At 44.1% G+C, this 18,988-nt stretch overlaps 1 protein-coding gene across 1 annotated transcript; it reads left to right on the top strand.

Moving 5' to 3' along the window:
- Positions 1-826: 826 nt before the first annotated feature.
- On the top strand, positions 827-9,517 carry LOC306780887 (YTH domain-containing family protein 1-like). The gene is made up of 6 exons (XM_079273405.1): positions 827-1,212; positions 1,989-2,013; positions 4,435-4,514; positions 5,629-7,284; positions 7,453-7,497; positions 8,219-9,517. The coding sequence occupies exons 1-6, from the start codon at positions 1,186-1,188 to the stop codon at positions 8,243-8,245; spliced, it is 1,860 nt and encodes a 619-aa protein (XP_079129531.1). The 5' UTR covers positions 827-1,185; the 3' UTR covers positions 8,246-9,517.
- Positions 9,518-18,988: the final 9,471 nt, after the last annotated feature.

Below are 18,988 nucleotides of genomic sequence, written 5' to 3'. Positions count from 1 at the left end.
GCATTTCAGAATGAAAAAAAACAAACACTATGGCCCCAACAACAAAGTTATTAAAAAATACCATTGTGAAAGCTTACAAACTTGAACTTTTCAACCATAACCCTACAAGCATAGAATGATCTAAACAAAGGTCTGTAAGACATAAGGATGAAGGTTAATTAGTTTAAAACATAATGAGTCTCTTTTATTCTTGTTTGTGGGATTTATTGTGGTGTTAAAAGCTTTCTAAAGATTTTAATCACAACATATTTGTCTATTAATTGTAATACTCACAACACTCATTCAATATTTACAGTCTATCTATAAAAAGTAGCATGGTTTGACCGTTGATGGCTTTGTATGGGGGCTGTGGGTGCATCATTGCTGCCTCCTGGTGGCGACAGAGAGTAATAACTACTGAAACGTGTTAAAAGGCCAGAACACAAACAGCATAGCGCGATGTTGAGATAGCGTCTCATCATTATGACTTGTCTCATAATTATGACGTAGCATTTCATCGTTTTTGTCATCACATCTTAATTGTATTCATCACAGTGTCAGAAATGGGCTTCCACATTAATGGAATCACAGATATTAACAAATAAAATAAAAAATAAAACTTTTGCACCCCCCGCGGGGAGCCACGTGCACTGCAGCTCAAAGCCCGGATGAGAGCAGCCATTGGGGAAGTGTATGAGCTCTCTCTCCCCCCCCTCTCTCCCTCTCTCTCTGTGCCCTCTGTCTGTTTCTCTCTCTCTCTCTCTCTCTCTCTCACACACACACACACACACACACACACACTCTCTCTGTCTGGAATAATAAAGACAAAGTAAAAGGCGACCGAGGAGGTGCAGAAATATTCTATAAGCTCCAGAAAAGCTTCCAACCGGCGTCACATAAACGTTTATTTTTGGACTGCTTTCGGACCACCAGTATCCGAAGGCGACAGACTTTTAAACTGTGGAAGTTGAAGATACTGGTGCACACAGCGGAAAAAAAAACACACACACAGCTGAGCTACAACTGCTAGCTCCACAACACACGCTAAGCTAAGCAGGTAGCCGACATAAGCTAACTGGAACTGAGCTGTGTGTGTGTGAACTTGCTGTTTTTTTTTCTTTTTTTCTTCTCTCAAATCACGGGGCCTTGGGGGAAAAAATCCAGTCACAAGCTCCGGCTGTTGTGAGAAGACCTGCTTCATGAATAATGTCTGCCACAAGCATTGACCCTCAGGTAGGATTGTTAGCTTAACCCCGCTAACGTTAAACGAGTTATTTCTTATATTGGGCTACGGCTATTCATTGGAAGTGCTAAGCTAGCTAGCTAGCCGCTGACGTTAGCCGGGTGCATGTAACGTTAGCTATTAGCTACAACGGCTACATTCCGGCTTAAATGTGTTTTTAACGGACGTTTAACAGGAATGACATTTAAGTTATACGTTAAGCATGCAAACCCGTGCTAAACGCATATTTTAACTATAATTATATATCTGTAGAATCAATGTAGTAGGAAGAAAACAACTATTTTAACCACTAACGACACAATACGTGAAAGCTAACGTTAAAATGATTATAATAAGAGGTTCAAACTAACTTATTCAGTGAAGCTCCAAGTTTGTGTTTATATTGAAGGTGGTACAAACACCAGCATTGTTTCTAGGGTGACTTTGTCTAAATTACAAGCTGCTATTTACGCTATTTGCGTTTATAAAAGCCATTTTAAAGAGGGCTAAGCCACGTTAAGCTAACTAGCTTAGTTGTGCGTGCGTTAGCTAAAGTTACAGACCAAATAAACGACTAACTATTGTAGCTAAACTGTATTTATGTACAGCTTCTCACTGGTGAGCAACGTTAGGTAATCATGTTGCATTGCGTCTGTTCAGGAAGTAGTCTTAATGTTGTGAGTAATACAATAAAAAGCTGCAATCAGTCAGTGTGAAATCCCCCCAAATCAACTGAAAATAACCGTGTTTATCTCCTGTTTTTCCTTTTCATGCGACATGTGTGCAGAGATCAAAGGGACAAGCATCTAAAGGTGAGTTGTACTGTATTTGTTTGTGTATACCTGTTTTGCCTGGGCTTATAGCTCCTCTGACTAAATCTGCATCACATACACTGTCTTTGATATACACACTGCTGTCAGGCTACACAATATTTTAGGAACATAATATACACATTCAAGGAATCAAGGATCATTTATTGTCATTATGCAATACAGGGATGCACAACGGAATTCAGTTGTAGCTATTTCCAACACAACAAATGCATGACAAAGAAAAGAAAAGCATTCGTACATATATTTATATATGTGCAAGTATGCAGAAAGATGCTGGGTCTTGCCACAGTGTGGACAAGATGTACAAATTAAATCAAATGATGACTGTATTGTTTATGTTCTGAAGAAGTTAGTATGACATAAACAATATCAGGGTCAGGGGTCAAATAATTGAGTACTGTGAGACACATCAGAGTATAACATCCATCATGTCATTAAACGGGTGGCTTGTGTGGGATGATACTTTTATGTCTTTGTTTGCTGATAGTAGGCACGATGAGAAGATGTCCATGATGCTCAGTTTTAACCTGCATGGTGTTGATGCCATCCGTTGAAGCAGTTTCTAATGTTATTGGTAGTTGCATATTTGGTGATATTTGGAGATTAGCACACCCAAAGCTGTCTTTTGAGTATCACACACACTCGTCCCCTGTAGCCGTGACAGCATAAGGATGTTTATTGTCATTGTAAAAACATACAACGAAATTAAGTTGGCGACTCAGTCAGTACAGCAGCAACAGGTAAAAAATGTATAAGACATTTCTGATTTAAAACAAGATATTAAATAAATATATACAAGATAAAACACAGGCATCAATGGCTTTAAAGTAAATAAGGTGCTTTGTTAAAGTGTTTCACCGCAGCACTGTCCGGTGTGAGCTGGGTGGGGTGAGGGAGTGATGGAGGAAACCGCTCTGGGGAAAAAGCTGTTCCTCAGCCTGTTGGTCCGGGTTTTGATAGTTCTGAATCTTCTTCCTGATGGCAGTGGAACAAACAGAGTGTGACCTGGGTGTGTGATGCCTGTGCAGATGTTGCTGGCCTTCTTCTGGAGGCGGCCAGCATACACAGTGGCCAGGTCAGGGAGGGTAACTCCCACAATCCTCTGTGCTGTTCCAACCACCCGGGCCAGGTCCCTCCTGTTCTCTGCTGTGCAGCTGGCATACCACACAGTAAAGCACTGACAGAGGATGCTTTCAATCACACTTCTGTAGACGTTTACCAGAAGTTGAGGGGGCAGGCCAGCTTGTTTTAGCTTCCTCAGGAAGAAGAGCCTCGGCTGGGCAGTGCACCAGTGTTCAGGATGGTGGTTGTTGATGTCAGGTTCCCTATCCTGACATTCTGTAGTTTGGTTGAGAGAAAGTTGTGAGTAAAAGAGAGATTGTAGTCTGCTTGGGATCTGGGAGAAAATTCATTCCCAGCATAATCCACCTTGCCACTGTCCCGTCCTTATTCTGACGATATTTCAATCATATTCCTTAATGCACCGGTTCTGTTTTCCATCCCCGTTCACCGTTGTTCGTGCACATCAGATGGTCCTCCTCCTGCTGCTACATTAGTCAAAGTGCTCAGTGAACCAGGAAAGAGGAGCTCTCCTTGCCAACGGAAGGGGAAACAAAGGCAGATTCCTTTCGTTCTGTTTTGCTAAAGAAATATGGCGGTTTCAAACATGCGTAGCAGACAGTATTGTCTGGTTTGTGAAGCTTCCATGGATGTTTTGTTCATGCTTTAGTCTCTTAAATCTGACCACAGAATCCTTTGTGAGGGTGCAAACTGCAAAGTTGTATAGCCACCTTTAATCTCTAGAGATATTGTGCAACAAAATTTTAACATAAATCAGAGATCCAGAATGTTTTTGCAGAATGATTTACTGGAAATTCATTGTTGTCAGTTCCTCCGCAACGTTAGCGGAGGCAACACTGTTGTTATGGCCTTGTAATTGGATTTTTTTTGTGATGCCGTTCTAGTCAACTTTGATTTACTGCAGTCGAGTGAAGGAGGCGGAGTGACAGGCAGGTCTTGACTCACGCCTCGCTGGCAGCACGCCACGGGCTGATTCACCTCCAGGACAGGCTCGGCCTCACATGGCTCACTGATCATTTAAAGAACGTTTAGGGAAGAACACATGCACACACATGGTGGACAGAGAGATTACGTCATTGGATAGATGGATATCAATACATCTTTAAATGTAGCTGTCCTTAAATCTATTGTGTGCTGTGTTGTAGCTGAGCAAGTTAAATATGCATTTTATTTAGTTTTACAACATGATAATTGAACCCTAAGTCGATCATTTCAAACTCAATGCAACTTTACAACTAAAACAGCCATTGCTATCTCTGTCTTCAACCAGTAAACATGTGTATTTAAATGTACATTAATGTCATTTTTCTTTTGTTGCAGTGCAAAATGGTTCACTGCATCAGAAGGAGACGGTCCATGACAATGACTTTGAGCCTTACCTCACCAGTCAATCGACTCAGGTAAACCTCAACATGCCTCATTCACAAACCGCACACACACCTCGTATCTTCATGCGTCTCGTATTAAAACAGAATTTATTCAAATGGGCTTTAATAGACTATTTAATTTATCAATTTATAGGCCAAATGTATTAAATTACTATATAGTTGAAGCGCTTAATCCTCATCAATTATTGCCATAATTAAATAAAGTATGATCTACTTTAAAATATGCAGAATATTTCAGAGCTTCTTTTGAGGTTTCAAATGTCTGTCGTCATATTTTATGACACCATCACCCTAAAAGAATTCGCACATTTTAAGTTTTTTGACCTCGGTGAAAATGTTGTTTTTAACGGCGCGAAACGCCCCAAAAATATGGATTGAAGCAGAATATTCATTTCGTAAAAACGTGAATATAGGAAATTGCTACATCAATCATTTTCTTTGACGCTCTCTGCAGAACTACAGGTTCATGCAGAACGAATAGATAAACCTCTGCAGCATTCAAATGTTGATTTCAGTACATCCGAAAATAACTATGAAGTAAATGAGCTCTGGGTGAAAGTTCTGGCTGGATGTCCTCACTTTCACCCTCATTTACTGGACATGTTCCAATAACAGCAGGTGGTCCTTGTCCTCCTCCTCCTCCACCTGGTTCCTTTTCTTCTGTTCTGTCTTTTTGTTCGCATTAACCTTTAAATTAAATGTTTCATTTGTACCCGAGCCACAGTCCGTATCTCAGGGACACGACATTCACCGCCTCGGTCATTGCATTTGTGTTTGTGTGCACGTGTCACGACTACGATGGTAATTTAAACGTAAAAGAATGAACATTTCTACCCACATATTGGTGAATGAGGCCGGTATCTCTATCTTAAGACGATTGTTTGTTGTAGTGATTTTAGTTTAATATTTCTGATATCAGTAATACAATCACTAAAATAATCAAACTGATGATCTGTACAGCATTACAAAACTCCTGCTATGTTTAAAACAAACACTTCGTTATTACTACAGAAACGCAACAGGATATGATTGTATGTTCGTCACTCATGTAGAGTTGTATTTACATCATAGACCTGATTCAGTCAAACTGTAAGTCCTTTGCTAATGTTGTGGCTCTGCTGAACAGAACAACAGCTACCAGTCCATCACCGACCCCTACCTGTCCAGCTACTACGCCCCCTCCATTGGATTTCCGTATCCCCTCAGCGAGGCTCCCTGGTCCACAGGCGGGGACCCCCCTATTCCATACCTCACCCCCTACGGAGCCTTGAGTAACGGAGACCATCACTTCATGCCGGACACGGTGTTCGGGCAGCCGGGGGGCCTGGGGAGCAGCATCTACCCCCACCGGTTTAACTTTTTCCCCGAAAACCCTGCCTTCTCTGCTTGGGGCGCGAGTGGCTCCCAGGGCCAGCAGACTCAGAGTTCAGCCTACGGCGGCAGCTACAGCTACCCCCCCAGCTCCCTGGGGGGCACCCTGTTGCCCGATGGTCAGACAGGCTTTCACAGCGACACCCTCAACAAAGCCCCCGGCATGAACAGCCTGGAGCAGGGTATGGTCGGCTTGAAGATCGGAGGGGACGTCACCGGCCAGGGCTCGGGAGTCAAGGCCGTGGGGTCCGTGATCGGGGGGCCGGTGGTGGCGACCACGGGGAACGGGGCCACGCCTATCGGGATGCCGCCGCCCAAACCCACCTCTTGGGCGGCCATTGCCAGCAAGCCCGCCAAGCCACAGCAGCTGAAAGCCAAGGTGAAGCCAGGGATGTCCAACCTGGGGGGGGCTCTTCCCCCGCCTCCCATCAAACACAACATGAACATCGGGACCTGGGACAAGGGCCCCGTGACTAAAGTAGCCACAGCTCCACTGCAGCAGCAGCAGCAGCCTCACGGTCTGCCTCCTCACGCCATGCCTCTTCAAGGCCACATGCAGCAAGGACCCATGCACCCCCCACCGCCCCAGTCTTTGGTGCAGCCCCAGATGCAGCCTATGGCCTTACAGACCCACCATCACCAACACCAGCACCATCAGCACCATCAGCCACCGCCTCAGCCCTACCAAAACCACACCCAGCCCCCGCAGCCCCAGACCCGCTGGGTGGCCCCCCGCAACCGTAACCAAGGCTACGGGCAGGGCGGCCACGACGGCGGCGTGATGGGGATGGTCGGTGGCGGGAACTGCGGCCCTCAGACGTGTGCCAGCCAGGGACCCGGTGCAGAGTCCCACCCGGTGCTGGATAAGCTGCGAGCCTCCCACAGCTACAACCCCAAGGACTTTGAATGGAACCTGAAGAACGGACGTGTTTTCATCATTAAGAGCTACTCCGAGGACGATATCCACCGCTCCATCAAGTACTCCATCTGGTGCAGCACGGAGCACGGCAACAAGCGGCTGGACTCGGCCTTCCGGGCCATGAACGCCAAAGGCCCCGTGTACCTGCTGTTCAGCGTCAACGGCAGCGGCCATTTCTGCGGCGTGGCGGAGATGCGCTCGCCGGTGGACTACGGCACCAGTGCCGGTGTTTGGGCGCAGGACAAGTGGAAGGGCAAGTTCGACGTGGACTGGTTGTTCGTTAAGGACGTGCCCAACAGCCAGCTGCGCCACATCCGCCTGGAGAACAACGACAACAAGCCGGTGACCAACTCCCGCGACACCCAGGAGGTTCCTCTGGAGAAGGCCAAGCAGGTGCTCAAGATCATCGCCACCTACAAACACACCACCTCCATCTTTGATGACTTCTCCCATTATGAGAAGAGGCAGGAGGAGGAGGAGGAGGAGGAGGAGGTGTGCAAGGTGGACACAGTAATCTCACTGTGTTGCCTTCAATATACCAAAAATATACATACACCATTACACATGTTTGTTTGTTTGCAAATTGATTTTCTGGTTCATTTGTGTCAGAGGCTAATTGTTGTTTTTCTCTGTTTGCTCTTTTTTTCCTCCTTTCGACAGACTTTTGAACCTTCTCCGATCCCGAACCGCTCTCGGTTGGATCAGGTAAAGAATCGTTTTATAATAATAATAATTAGTATTTTCTTGTTAGTGTCATTGATCGTCCCACGAGTAATAAGTAGGGCCGAGAAATAATATCTCGACATTTTCACAATTTCTCTTAAACTGCTAATATTGTTTCATTTAACCCGTTGATCGTTAACATTTTGGCAGACTTGTCTGAACTCTGAGGTGCTGTTCTGCAGTCAGATTGGTTTTAGTGTTCTTATCAGTTTGACAAGATATTCACACACTTGAAATTCAATTTTCTCTGAAATACAGTTTGTATATTTATTGGTATTTTTAATCATTGATTTTATTTTAATTTTTTAATTTTTGATAGACTGACTCAATTTGAATTTCACATTAACCTGAAGATCGCTTTTATTGTGAAGTCACTTCTTACGCGCTCTTACTTACTAAATACAAATACACAAAACAAACTTCGGGGCTAGTTTGAGCATCTTCCTCAAAACGTATCGACTCTCTTTGGAGCTTCACTTCCTCCACTCTCTCCAGGGAGAGAGAGACACACACACACACACACACACACACACACACACACACACAGAGAGACAGAGAGACTTTTTTTCCTCCTGATTGATGAGATTGATTAAATATTCTGATATCTGATCTCTGCTCTGACTAGATTCCTCGTTAAAATGTGCTGTTGTGTAATATTTAAATGTCTAATGTTGTTTTATTTTTGTGTTCTTTTTCCAAACAGGAGCGCCAAAACAGGAATAAACAATAGAAGACATTTATCCTCGGCTTGATCAGCAGTTACATACTAGGACTTTTGATTTAAGAGACAGAAGAATATGAAAATGCAAAGTCCTTCATTTTTTTTCTTATTTAATCCTGGTGAATCTCTGCCATTGTCGAGACTTGTGCTTTTTAATTCTTTTTTTTGCCCCCATGTACCGCCCACCTCTTGTGCAGGGATAACTAGCTGATTAATGTACCACCACCACGCTCTCTAGTCTCCTCTTCCCGCTCCATCCTCTTCTCTCACCACACTGGTTTTCTCTCTCCTGCCCCACACCTCCCACCTCTTTCCAATTGAATCAGGGTCTGACTGCACCTCGGAGGAAAAAAACGAAATCTGCCACTTTATATTTCAGTACAATCAGGATCGGACGTGTCCTGCCCCTCTTTGTCCATTTGGGGGCAACATTGCCATGCTTCAGAGGTTCTAACTGTGCCAACAGGGTTGGAGGATCCCAAAGGCAACGTTCGGACTTGGAGCCGCCACGATAATAAAACTTCAATGTTTTATCTATTTTTCATTCAGATCGAGAAAAATCTCTATTTTTTGGCTGACTACTGACAATTTTCATTTCAGAAAAACCTGTTTTCTGGAGCCTTAATGTTTTCTTTTTGTTTTTTTTTGTTTTCTAATTATTGGTGACTTCTCAAACGAACTGCTCAAACAGTGACACTGCTGGAGAAATCAGGGATAAGTGTGAAGTCACACGGGACTCGAGACATTTCCGAGGATGAATTGCAAAGGCCTCTGGGGGGAAAAAAGGAAATGATGGATGTGTCCTCCACGACCTGAACTCTCACCGTTTAAAGTCAGAAAATTGTACTCTTGCCATCCGTCACGCCCCTCTGCGTCGCTCTGTCTTTAAGGGTCTTTTGTATGTTTCAGATTCTGCTTCGTGTTCAAACCCAGTCTGAGAGAATAGTTGCATCCTCCATTTTAAGTTGTTTTATAATCACGATTATGTAATGATGTAACTGCTACATTGAATGAATTGTTGCTTCTTTTTTTTTTTGTTCCACAACATGGGGGGGGGGGGGTTCACATATTTGTGTCCATTCACCATCATTCTGTCTTAATCCTGTTTTTGGTTTGTCCCTTCAAATTAGTTTTTTGCTAATAAGTCTCATGTTGGTCGTAATGCTAAGCTTTAACGTAGGAGCCTATATATTCATGGAGAAAGCCTAAAAAAAATGTATAACCTAAAAATGAATGTAACTGATTTACTATCGAGTAAGAAGAAAACAAATAAGAATGAAATGTGGCTTCTGTGTGTTTTTTGGTTGTTGCCTAAAGAAGAAACGTTAGTTCTAGGCTGAAACCGTCGATGCAGAGAAGGTTCATTGTCTCTTCCACACCCCCCCCCCCCCATTGCGTTGAGGCGTCGGACGCTCTGCTCTCGTGCCGATAGCTATGATCAGCAACACGGTGAACGTGTTTTCCCTTCGCCGTCGCTCTCTCCCGGTTAGCGTGTAGAGTCGGGCTCGGGTGACCTGCTTGTGATCAAAGGGCTCCACGTGCACGTTGACGAGTGTCTGTGTTTAGCTGCAATAGAGGGACGTCTGGTTATAGATACGGAAGTCTTACGTATCAACACAACTCCTTTAATGATCAACGACCTGCAATATTAAAATAGACTTCTCTTCCATAGGCCACAGTTTGTAGTGAGGCGGTAACTTTGTTCAGATGATCCATCAGAGAAGAAATCGAGCCTTAAATAAAACTTCGTTCAGAAACTGTTGTGTTGATCTCCTGACTTCACCTGTAGTGACCTCACACACACACACACACAGGAAGCTCTGCAGGGCTCACGTGTCTGAAAGGTTTTCTCAGCTGGATTAGTTTCTTTTCTGTTTTCTATTTATTTTATTTGTCATAGTGTTGCTACAGCTGACTTTACTGTATCCGCACTGTTATCAAAGCAGAGCTCTGTTTCCACAGCAGCATATATGATGGAGCACTAATGAAGGTTTACGGTGTTTAAAATGTATTGTAACGGATATAAAAAGGCTTATCCTTCATCAGTAAGTGCAGAGTGATCAGTGGCTCATTTAATATAGACGATAGACGAGAGGCTTTAGGTTTTAATCTTTTTTTATAATCCAGATGTTTTTCCTGAGGTGCCGTGTACACAAAGAAACAAGTGTGAGAGTTTAATTTTACCAAATGATGTATTTCTTCCACACTTTTTGTTTTTTAGATGTTCCTTCACAGGAGCTCTCCGTGGTGCTGATTTCCTGCTGTGGGGTGAACTGCTGGTGGGATTCTCCAATCACGCGGTGAAGTAAAGAACTCTCTCTGGAGTAATAAACACTAAGTGACCTCATGTTAAATGGTGATGGAGATATATGACGATGACATGTTATAACGTTTTAAGAAACAGATTTAAAAGACTGTCCTCTTCTAGAGATCACCAGCTGGCAGTTTGTACTTGTTATTTGTATTTGTTAAAATAAGTCACATTGGATGAAGTCCTGTAAAAGAATAATGCGTGCGTGTTATGGAGCGTTGGTTCCACATAAAAGAATCACAAGAGAATCACAAGCAGAAAACTGTGCAGCTCAGGCTTTATTTGTGGTCAACAGTACAAATCATGATTTAAACAGACAAAAGGAAATCACATTCAGACTGATACAGCAAACAGTGTAAAGCTTCAATATATAAAGACTCCACAGTGTCCACTGACATGAGACATTTTATATCTTCAGGTTATTTCAATTATTTAGTTTATTAAATGTTTTTTTTATATTTCAGGGGCCGTGTACAAAAATACATGAATCTCAAAGAGGCTTTGCATCAGATTTAGCGATTAATTAATGTATTTTGTTATTCAAGTATGGGAACGCATGAAAAAGTTACATGCAAGTCTGAAATATTGACCCTATAATGTACGTGACAGAAAGAAAATACAGCTTCTGCCAAATTATTCTATTTGTGGTTAAATAGATCCTGTTTAGGTCATTTATTAGTTCATGCTAAATGTATTTTACATTCAAAAACATTAGGTTTGTCAATTATAGCTATGTTCGATTTAATATCTTCCGTTAAGGATTGAGGGGATGAAGTCTGATGCATTATTCTCCTCCAGTGAAGTCTGTAAAAGCTTTAAGTTTATTTCATGATAGTGTTGAGTCCCCACGGCCTGCAGGTGGCGCCAAATCCCTGAAAATGTCTACATGTTGACTCCTTCCGACTAAAACGCTGCAGCCATCGTCGAGTGTGTAGGCCTGAGCTGTGAGGCTGGCCTACTTTTGTTTGTGAAATAATGTATTGCTGAGCCTGTAGCACGCGAGCCTCGTGTTCGGCCTCTGATACATTTAGTCGGATATTTTAAACCTTCACAATAAGACGAACGGAGAGAAACATGGCTCCTAAAGGTGGAGAGGATGGAGCGGCGGATGTTTCCATCACCGGACACTGCACACGTAGCCATCAGGAGCATTAGCCAGGCTTAGTGTACATTTGAATTATAAATATAGATTATTTTTTACATTTTATATTTAGGTCCACTCGCCCACTTTAAAATGAATTGACCTCATGCCTCACAATAAACATATCTTTTTAAAATTCCGAATAGATGAACATTGCGTGCTTATACATGAAGCCAGCCTTTCAACCAAATCCTACATTTACTAAAAATAAAAATGTAGTAAAGAATACCATACATGCAAATGACTCCCGGAAGATGTTTTAGTAAAATCGAGGTTTAGGCCGTTGACCCCACTTGGCGAAAGTCCAATTGTTTTGCGTTAAACCTGCTTCGTATTATGCACGAGGAGGTTTGAAATTATTCACATTTATTGATTTAACACCGATATTTCCGTCGCGATGTAAAAGTTATCTGGCGGTCACCTCATTTAATTCTGTAACAGCCTATCAAACTACGCATTGCGCCCACCCAGTCAAAGCAACACACACACACACACACACACACACACACACACACACACACACACACACACACACACATACACACATAGGCACGCTGATACATGCTTGCGCGTGCACACTCACGCGCAGTTGCGTGACAGTATAGCAGTTCAGGTTTATCCTGCTGCTGCAGCCGGGGCCTGTCTCTGTGCCGGTAAAGGGTCAAAGCGCGTAAAAACCCAAAAGCCTCCACGCGGCCCGATGAGGCGACACCGACGATGATGAAGATGAAGATGCCGTGTGTAGATTCCTCTCTTGGCATTCACCGCGTGCCTTAATTGTATGGACATTAAATCAAGGTCCGCTGTGAACACGCAGAGGGACAACCCTGGAAGAAGTCGCCTGCTCGCCCCGCTGCCGGGCGCAGAATGAACTTCCGCGAGCTCAAACCCCTCCAGCACGAGACCGCATGACTACGATTTAAGTACAGCTCCCGTTTCCGTGCACGCGCTCGAGCGCACACACACGTACGTACACAAATCTAAAAGCCGATTTTGCAACACAATCACACACGCGCGCGCACACACACACACACACACACACACACACACACACACACACACACACACACACACACACACACACACAGGCATGTAGGACACTCGAATTCTAAAAAACAACAACACATACAACAACGGAAAAAGAAGAAAGCAACGCTGGCAGCACCTCGCGAGGCTATTTCTTTTGAAGTCATACATCCCACTGCGAAGAGCTTATATTTTCCATTTAACTTGAGGTTGAATGCAGTTCCCCGACTTGTCCACGATCAACGCCCTCGGACCAAAAAAACGCGCGATGCCTCCTCTCTCCTCTCATGCGGCTGACACACTAGCACTTTTACATGAGGCTCACTGTATATCAGGGAAAGAAGAAGGCAGGTGGTTCTTCTATGCGCCGCACGTCACTCTAGCAGCTCCCTAAAGCTCGTTTAGTCGGGAGGCTGATTGTCTCGTGTTTGAGGTTTTGGTTGAGGAAAAAGAAAAATGCTTCTCAGTCTTCAGAAAGGTCCCCATCTCCAGCAAGAGTCAGCCGGTTCGTGTCTTTTTAATCTGACCCATTTCAGGCACAATCCAGCCCTGGATGCGTACCCCCCCCCCCCCCCCCCCTCTCTCTCTCTCTTGCGGGCTGTGTGATCCACTGTCTCCCGGATTAGAGCGCCCCTCTCTTCCCATCCTAGACAATTGCGAGTCTCTGCTGATTGGGCTTCAGCGCAAGAGGATTACATGGGCGCACGATGACGTCAGGCCGAGCCCCCCCCCCCCCCCCCCCCTACATAAACCAAATCCTCATCAGCCCCAAATGTCCTTGAAACCACCGGGCCTGACTTTCTGCAGCGCGTCATGCATGCATGCACCGGGGCAGACCGCTGTCTTTAGGCGTCCACACGAACACACACACACACACACACACGAGCATTTAATGCAATGTCGCGCGCTGAAGAAGACAGAATGACATGGCAGAGTCCCGCGTGCACCTGAATGCCAACACCGTGGAGGTTTTTAACCAATAAGCAGGTGCATGACTACAGTGGCTGGATGCTGCAGGCTGGTGGTAAAGAAAAAAAAGTGCATGCGCTCAAGACTTTGTGCTCGCGTCCAAAAAACCAAAACGCACATTCTGGTTTATTTGGCCTCTACATTTACAGCACCTGCCAAGATTGTAATGGATGATATCTACTTTGTAAATGAAACACCAGGTTTTTTCCTGCCGTATTAACCCTTTCACTGCGCACCAGCACGCTATTCTTTCCCCTTTTAGGACGCAGCGTTTTGTGCGACACCCACACACAACTGAATCCAGATCTGTTAAAAGATGAGCCACGATGTGTCCACGGTGCTGCTCAGGCCTGGGATCACAGATGGTCTGGTCTAACACCAAGTGATGCATCAATGCATATTTAGCAAATCAGGTGAAGAGAGAATTGTTATTTATGTGGTGCATTTCTTTTCTTCATGTTAAGATACATAATGTGCCCATTCTGTGACGTATATCATGCACCACTGTTGAAATTCCCTACAGTCCAATTGCTTTATATGATAAGTTATTATGAGTGTAGCAGCTCCCCTGTTGACTTGCAGTTTTGTTGCTCGTGACCTACATCAGGTCTAAATATTCCTCAGCTCTTCTAAACGCATTCCTCTGCTTTTCAGATATTCTTGTAGCTTCATTGTCAAGGTTCAAAAGTCCTATTTTGGATTTCGAGAATAATTTAATGTCAAAAAAATTGTCCGTTTTCAAAGCGTCCCTTAATAGAACGCTGTATTCTTTTTTTAATTTTTAAATATAAGACGTTTTTTTGTCAGTTGACCCAGATGTGGGCCTGCAGCCCTATTGTGTAATTCACCTGTATTTGGTATTTTCCTTGAACATATCGGTCCAATTGACACACAAACGCACATAACGCATTTCAACGCTTGTTCTATTAAAAGTACAGAGGAATATACATCGATTTCTGTCTCCGGAGAAAATGTCACTGGCTTTTGGAAAATGTTTCTCCCCTCCCTCCCTCCCTCCCTCCCGTATAGCGCGCGTCCACCTCCCACTGTTGGCTGAACAAAGAGATGGAGATGAGGAACCGCGAACCGCTGCCCTTCACACTCTCGATAACTGAGCCTATAGAATCGTAAATGCGCTCGTTTTTATTTCTTCCTTCAAACAAATGCAATTATTAACTGTTTCAATTGTCTCTCTCTCTGAGCCTCCGTCGCAATCTACATCTCAAAACGAGCTCCCTGCATTTACATGAGTGCAAGTCAATTTGACTAATGCGAGTCATTTGTTAGGCCTATATAAGTCTATTGGCTCGCCTTTGCCAAAAAAAAAAAAAAAGAGGAAAAAAAACCGCGCGTAATAACCCCGCGTGCATATCGGACACCTGCAGGAGAAGCGTCCTCGTGTCCAAATATAGCCTATACCGATAAATCCACGCTGGCTCGGACTCCTTTGTTGTGTCTTACTCTGTCGGTGCGGGTGTCCTCCATCCGCGTGTCCTCCATCGCATCTTCTCTCTCCCAGTGTATTCGTGCAGCCGCAGGCCTTCTTCGTCTGTGCAGAAAAACGCAGCAGCATAGAGCGACTATAACTTCTTTTTTTTTTGTGGCGAGAACAGCCTCTCCACGTGCACGATGCAGCACAGAGAGAGCGAGATTGTGAGTTGAATCGCGGCTGTTTTTTCTTCTTCTTCCTTCCTTCTCTCGTCTCTCCCTCCGCCGAGCTGAGCGCGGCCTCCACGTCTTCAGCTGAATGGAGGGGGAGTTGTCCCTGTGCATTACAATGACATTCAGGCCCCATTCATTCAGCCACTGTCTAACGGTCTTTGGACAGCAAATGCACCCCCATCGGGGGGTCGCAGCCCCCTCATTACCCCCCCCCCCCCTCACACACACACACACACACACACATCTCCCCCCAATCCCAACACGCAGCCCGCCACAATGGCCCCAACAAAAGAGAGAGGAGAGTCGGGCCCAGTTGTGGGAGCTGCGGCCCCTGGACTTTAGAGGTACACTGGGAGGAGGAGGGGGGGGGGGGGGTATTCCTGTGCATTTGAATCACATTGAGGGACGTGCGGCGGCGGAGTTTAACGTGGAAATACGCAAAAGCCTTTCAAAAACTAATATTTGTGTTCATAAAAGGCTCGAGTCCGTCTCTGCAGCAGGTTTGAGATAAAGGTTCAAATGAGGCGAAAAACAATCGACTCGTTTCATCGCGTTTTTTGCCGATAAACGCGCCACGAATCCTGAATTTGGCGCAAACAGCTGAGTAAAATATGGCGCATAGTCAGACTCGTAGAGGACTTCGCACCACTGAGCAGATTCCAATAGAAGCTGACTTCAGCAAAAGAACCCCACAGAGGAAAAGTATCATTCAGTTTTAAGCATTAAAAAACATTGCGGAATATTATAATAAGAGTGCGCACACCATTTCGAAACAAAATGATACTACCTTAAATAAAACCTCTAAGATTTGAAATTATTCAATTATTATTAAATAGAAAATTGTAATCAAAAAACAGTTGACCTGTAAACACAAACATCCGCGATCTCTTTCTGTCATAAAACCGCAAATTCACTTTTCTGAATTTATGAAAATAATTGATCACATTGGCACACAGCCTACATATACGACTACACATAATAACAACAATAATAATAGAAAATAAATGGTGGGCATTGTTGGAGGAATTGTCCCGGTGTGGACAACCAACTTTCCCAGGGAAATCATACCGATTTCCGAAATGCTGTTGAAGGCCCGAATAGGCACAGCTGGGCATCTGCTGATGGGCCCATTCACCGGGAGGAGGGAGAGGTCAGCGCGCGGCCCATGCGCTCGTTATGCAGATACACAGCTTGGTTTATAACGGGACTCTCCTCCACCGCAGTCCAAATAAATCACCTCCATCACGTGATCAGAACCGTTTCCTGCCATTGATTTTAACATTTTGGATGACGGTTTTCTGTCATTTTGACATATATTAAATAACCATAAAAGCTGTGTTATTATGAGCTGGATTTTCTTTTTGTTAGAATATTTCTGTAATTTGTGTTTCTTTTGTATTTATTCAGCATTACTTCCAGCAGCTGGAGATATTCCAAATGAAGAGCTCCAGGAAAAAAACAAAAAACAAAGGTGTCGGTAAGCTTTTCTTAAATTCAGGAAATTTCCTTTAAAACAATGACTGAAGTTTATCAAAGAGCAAATAAAACAAATCTTCGATACATTTTTTTGTTCTTCCTTCTTCTCCCTAAAGCTCCCACACGTTTGTACCGGCTACTGCTTGTTTTGAGAGGCATATAAAGAGGTGTAATTTTGCAAACATTTCTTAAGTGCAGAGAGCCAGAAGGACCCTCCAGTATTGTCCTGGGAGAGAAAGAGAAACACGTTGACAAAGGAATCCATTGTTCCTGGCGAATAATTCAAGGGGCCTAGTAAGCTGTCCTCTACGATCAGGCAGCCGGCCGCTGATTTGAATGCAAGGGGCCCCTCCAAGGAGAAATGGTAATATATGGCAAGATATAACAAACACTAGCCTACATTAAACCGTGCAGGTCGCCTGTACACACACACACACACACACACACACACACACACACACACACACACACACACACACAGTTTGAGGAAAACTTTACTGTACTTTGTGTTACATGCTCTCAGGACGAATCAGACTTTAAGCGCCTCAGTAATGTGGTCCACGTGTTTACAGGTCATTTTGTATCGATGCAGAAATATACCTCAACATTTTTATTTTATATTTCTACCATGTGTTCTCCGATACATTGATAATACTCTAATTTAATAGATATTATATTATTTTGCCGTTCCTAAAATAGTTTTCTGGGTTTGTACACCGAGAATACGATGATAGCTGATAAAGTGAAGGCTCAGCTTACACGTAGCCACGAGGTCACTGTTAGGACAGACTCTTCAAAAAATATAGTTGTTTAAAATGAGTTTTAACCTGCTGATATGTAATTCAATTTCATTTAATTTTGTACTCATCTCAGCCACAATCAAGCAATAAAAAATCAGTTATTTTATCCACGCACACAAACACGTCCACACAAAATAAGATCAAATGCAAAAAAGTGTGTGTGTGTGTGTGTGTGTGTGTGTGTATAAGGAGATCAAAGTTGTACTTAAAGTCCTTTTTCAGCGTTGAGGAAGAATCTGACTTGAATTTCGTCCGTGCGAAGCAGAAAGACCCGAAATCCTAAATGTCAGCGTTCATCATATCACAATGAGAAAAACTGCAAAACTGTCTCTCCAATCATGACTCACACACACACGGATTGATTGTAAACACAAAAGCACAATTCTCCAAATTATTCTTTCATACACACCGACTCAATTCTTCATTTGGATATATATATATTTATATATATTTTACAGACGAACGACTTTTGCACTTTGCTTCGTGGACTCGTTTCAATCACGTTGAGCCACTTGAGCAGCGAGGAGAACATGGGCAGCTCATGCAGAGCTCATGCAGAGCTCCTGGACTCACTCCGGTAACTGTCCTGAGCAGTTTGCATTGATCTGCTTGTGACACGGCCACAAGAGAAGCCGCGTTGTCGTCCGTCCCTCTGTGTTTATCGTGCGCGTTGCCTCTCGGATCCCTCTTGAACTCTGTGCGTGTTTGTACACACGGTTTATCTGAATATGCGTGTGTGCATTCACTGACAACAGAGTGAAGCCTCCAGTCGATTCCTCCTTGAATTAATGGTTGCGTGAAGGCTTTTAGATTGCAGTGGTGCTGCTGATAACACCTAACAGGCTTGTTTTGAGTCAACGGCACAGATTGATGTGTAAGTGGTGCAAAAATTGACCCGAGCGCGCGTTCGACCGCACGTCTGTCCGGGTGAGTCTGTCCTGCATGCATTCATTCCATCAGTTCATGTCGTCATCAGTCTGCCCGTCGCTGAAGCTGCTCCTCGGCCGTGTTCTCCAGTGTGAGCAGTCAGGAGGCTGCAGAGGAAGTAGACTCACTGAATAAGCATTCGCTGCTCCTCCATAGACATTCATCACGAGCTGCTCTAAAACAAGTTTTGTGTGTGTGTGTGTGTGTGTGTTTTTTGTATTCCACTGAGACAGGGAGCAGAGGTGACACCATTGCTGAGGTGACTTTTACACAAATCCTGCATGTCAGCCGTTCACATGGAAAGAAAAGGCGCACGTTTAACCTCCCTTCAGAGCGCTGCGCTTCCTGATGCTCATTCATGCCCAGCTGCTGTTTTATAAGCGTGGAGTCCTTCTCCTTCCTCTCTACTGGCTCCGGTGCACACGCAGCATGCAGACCTG

Source organism: Melanostigma gelatinosum (assembly GCF_949748355.1).
Source record: "Melanostigma gelatinosum genome assembly, chromosome: 8".
NCBI lineage: Eukaryota > Metazoa > Chordata > Actinopteri > Perciformes > Zoarcidae > Melanostigma > Melanostigma gelatinosum.
Note: the sequence above shows the minus strand (reverse complement) of the source record. Positions and strands in the feature narration are given on the sequence as shown.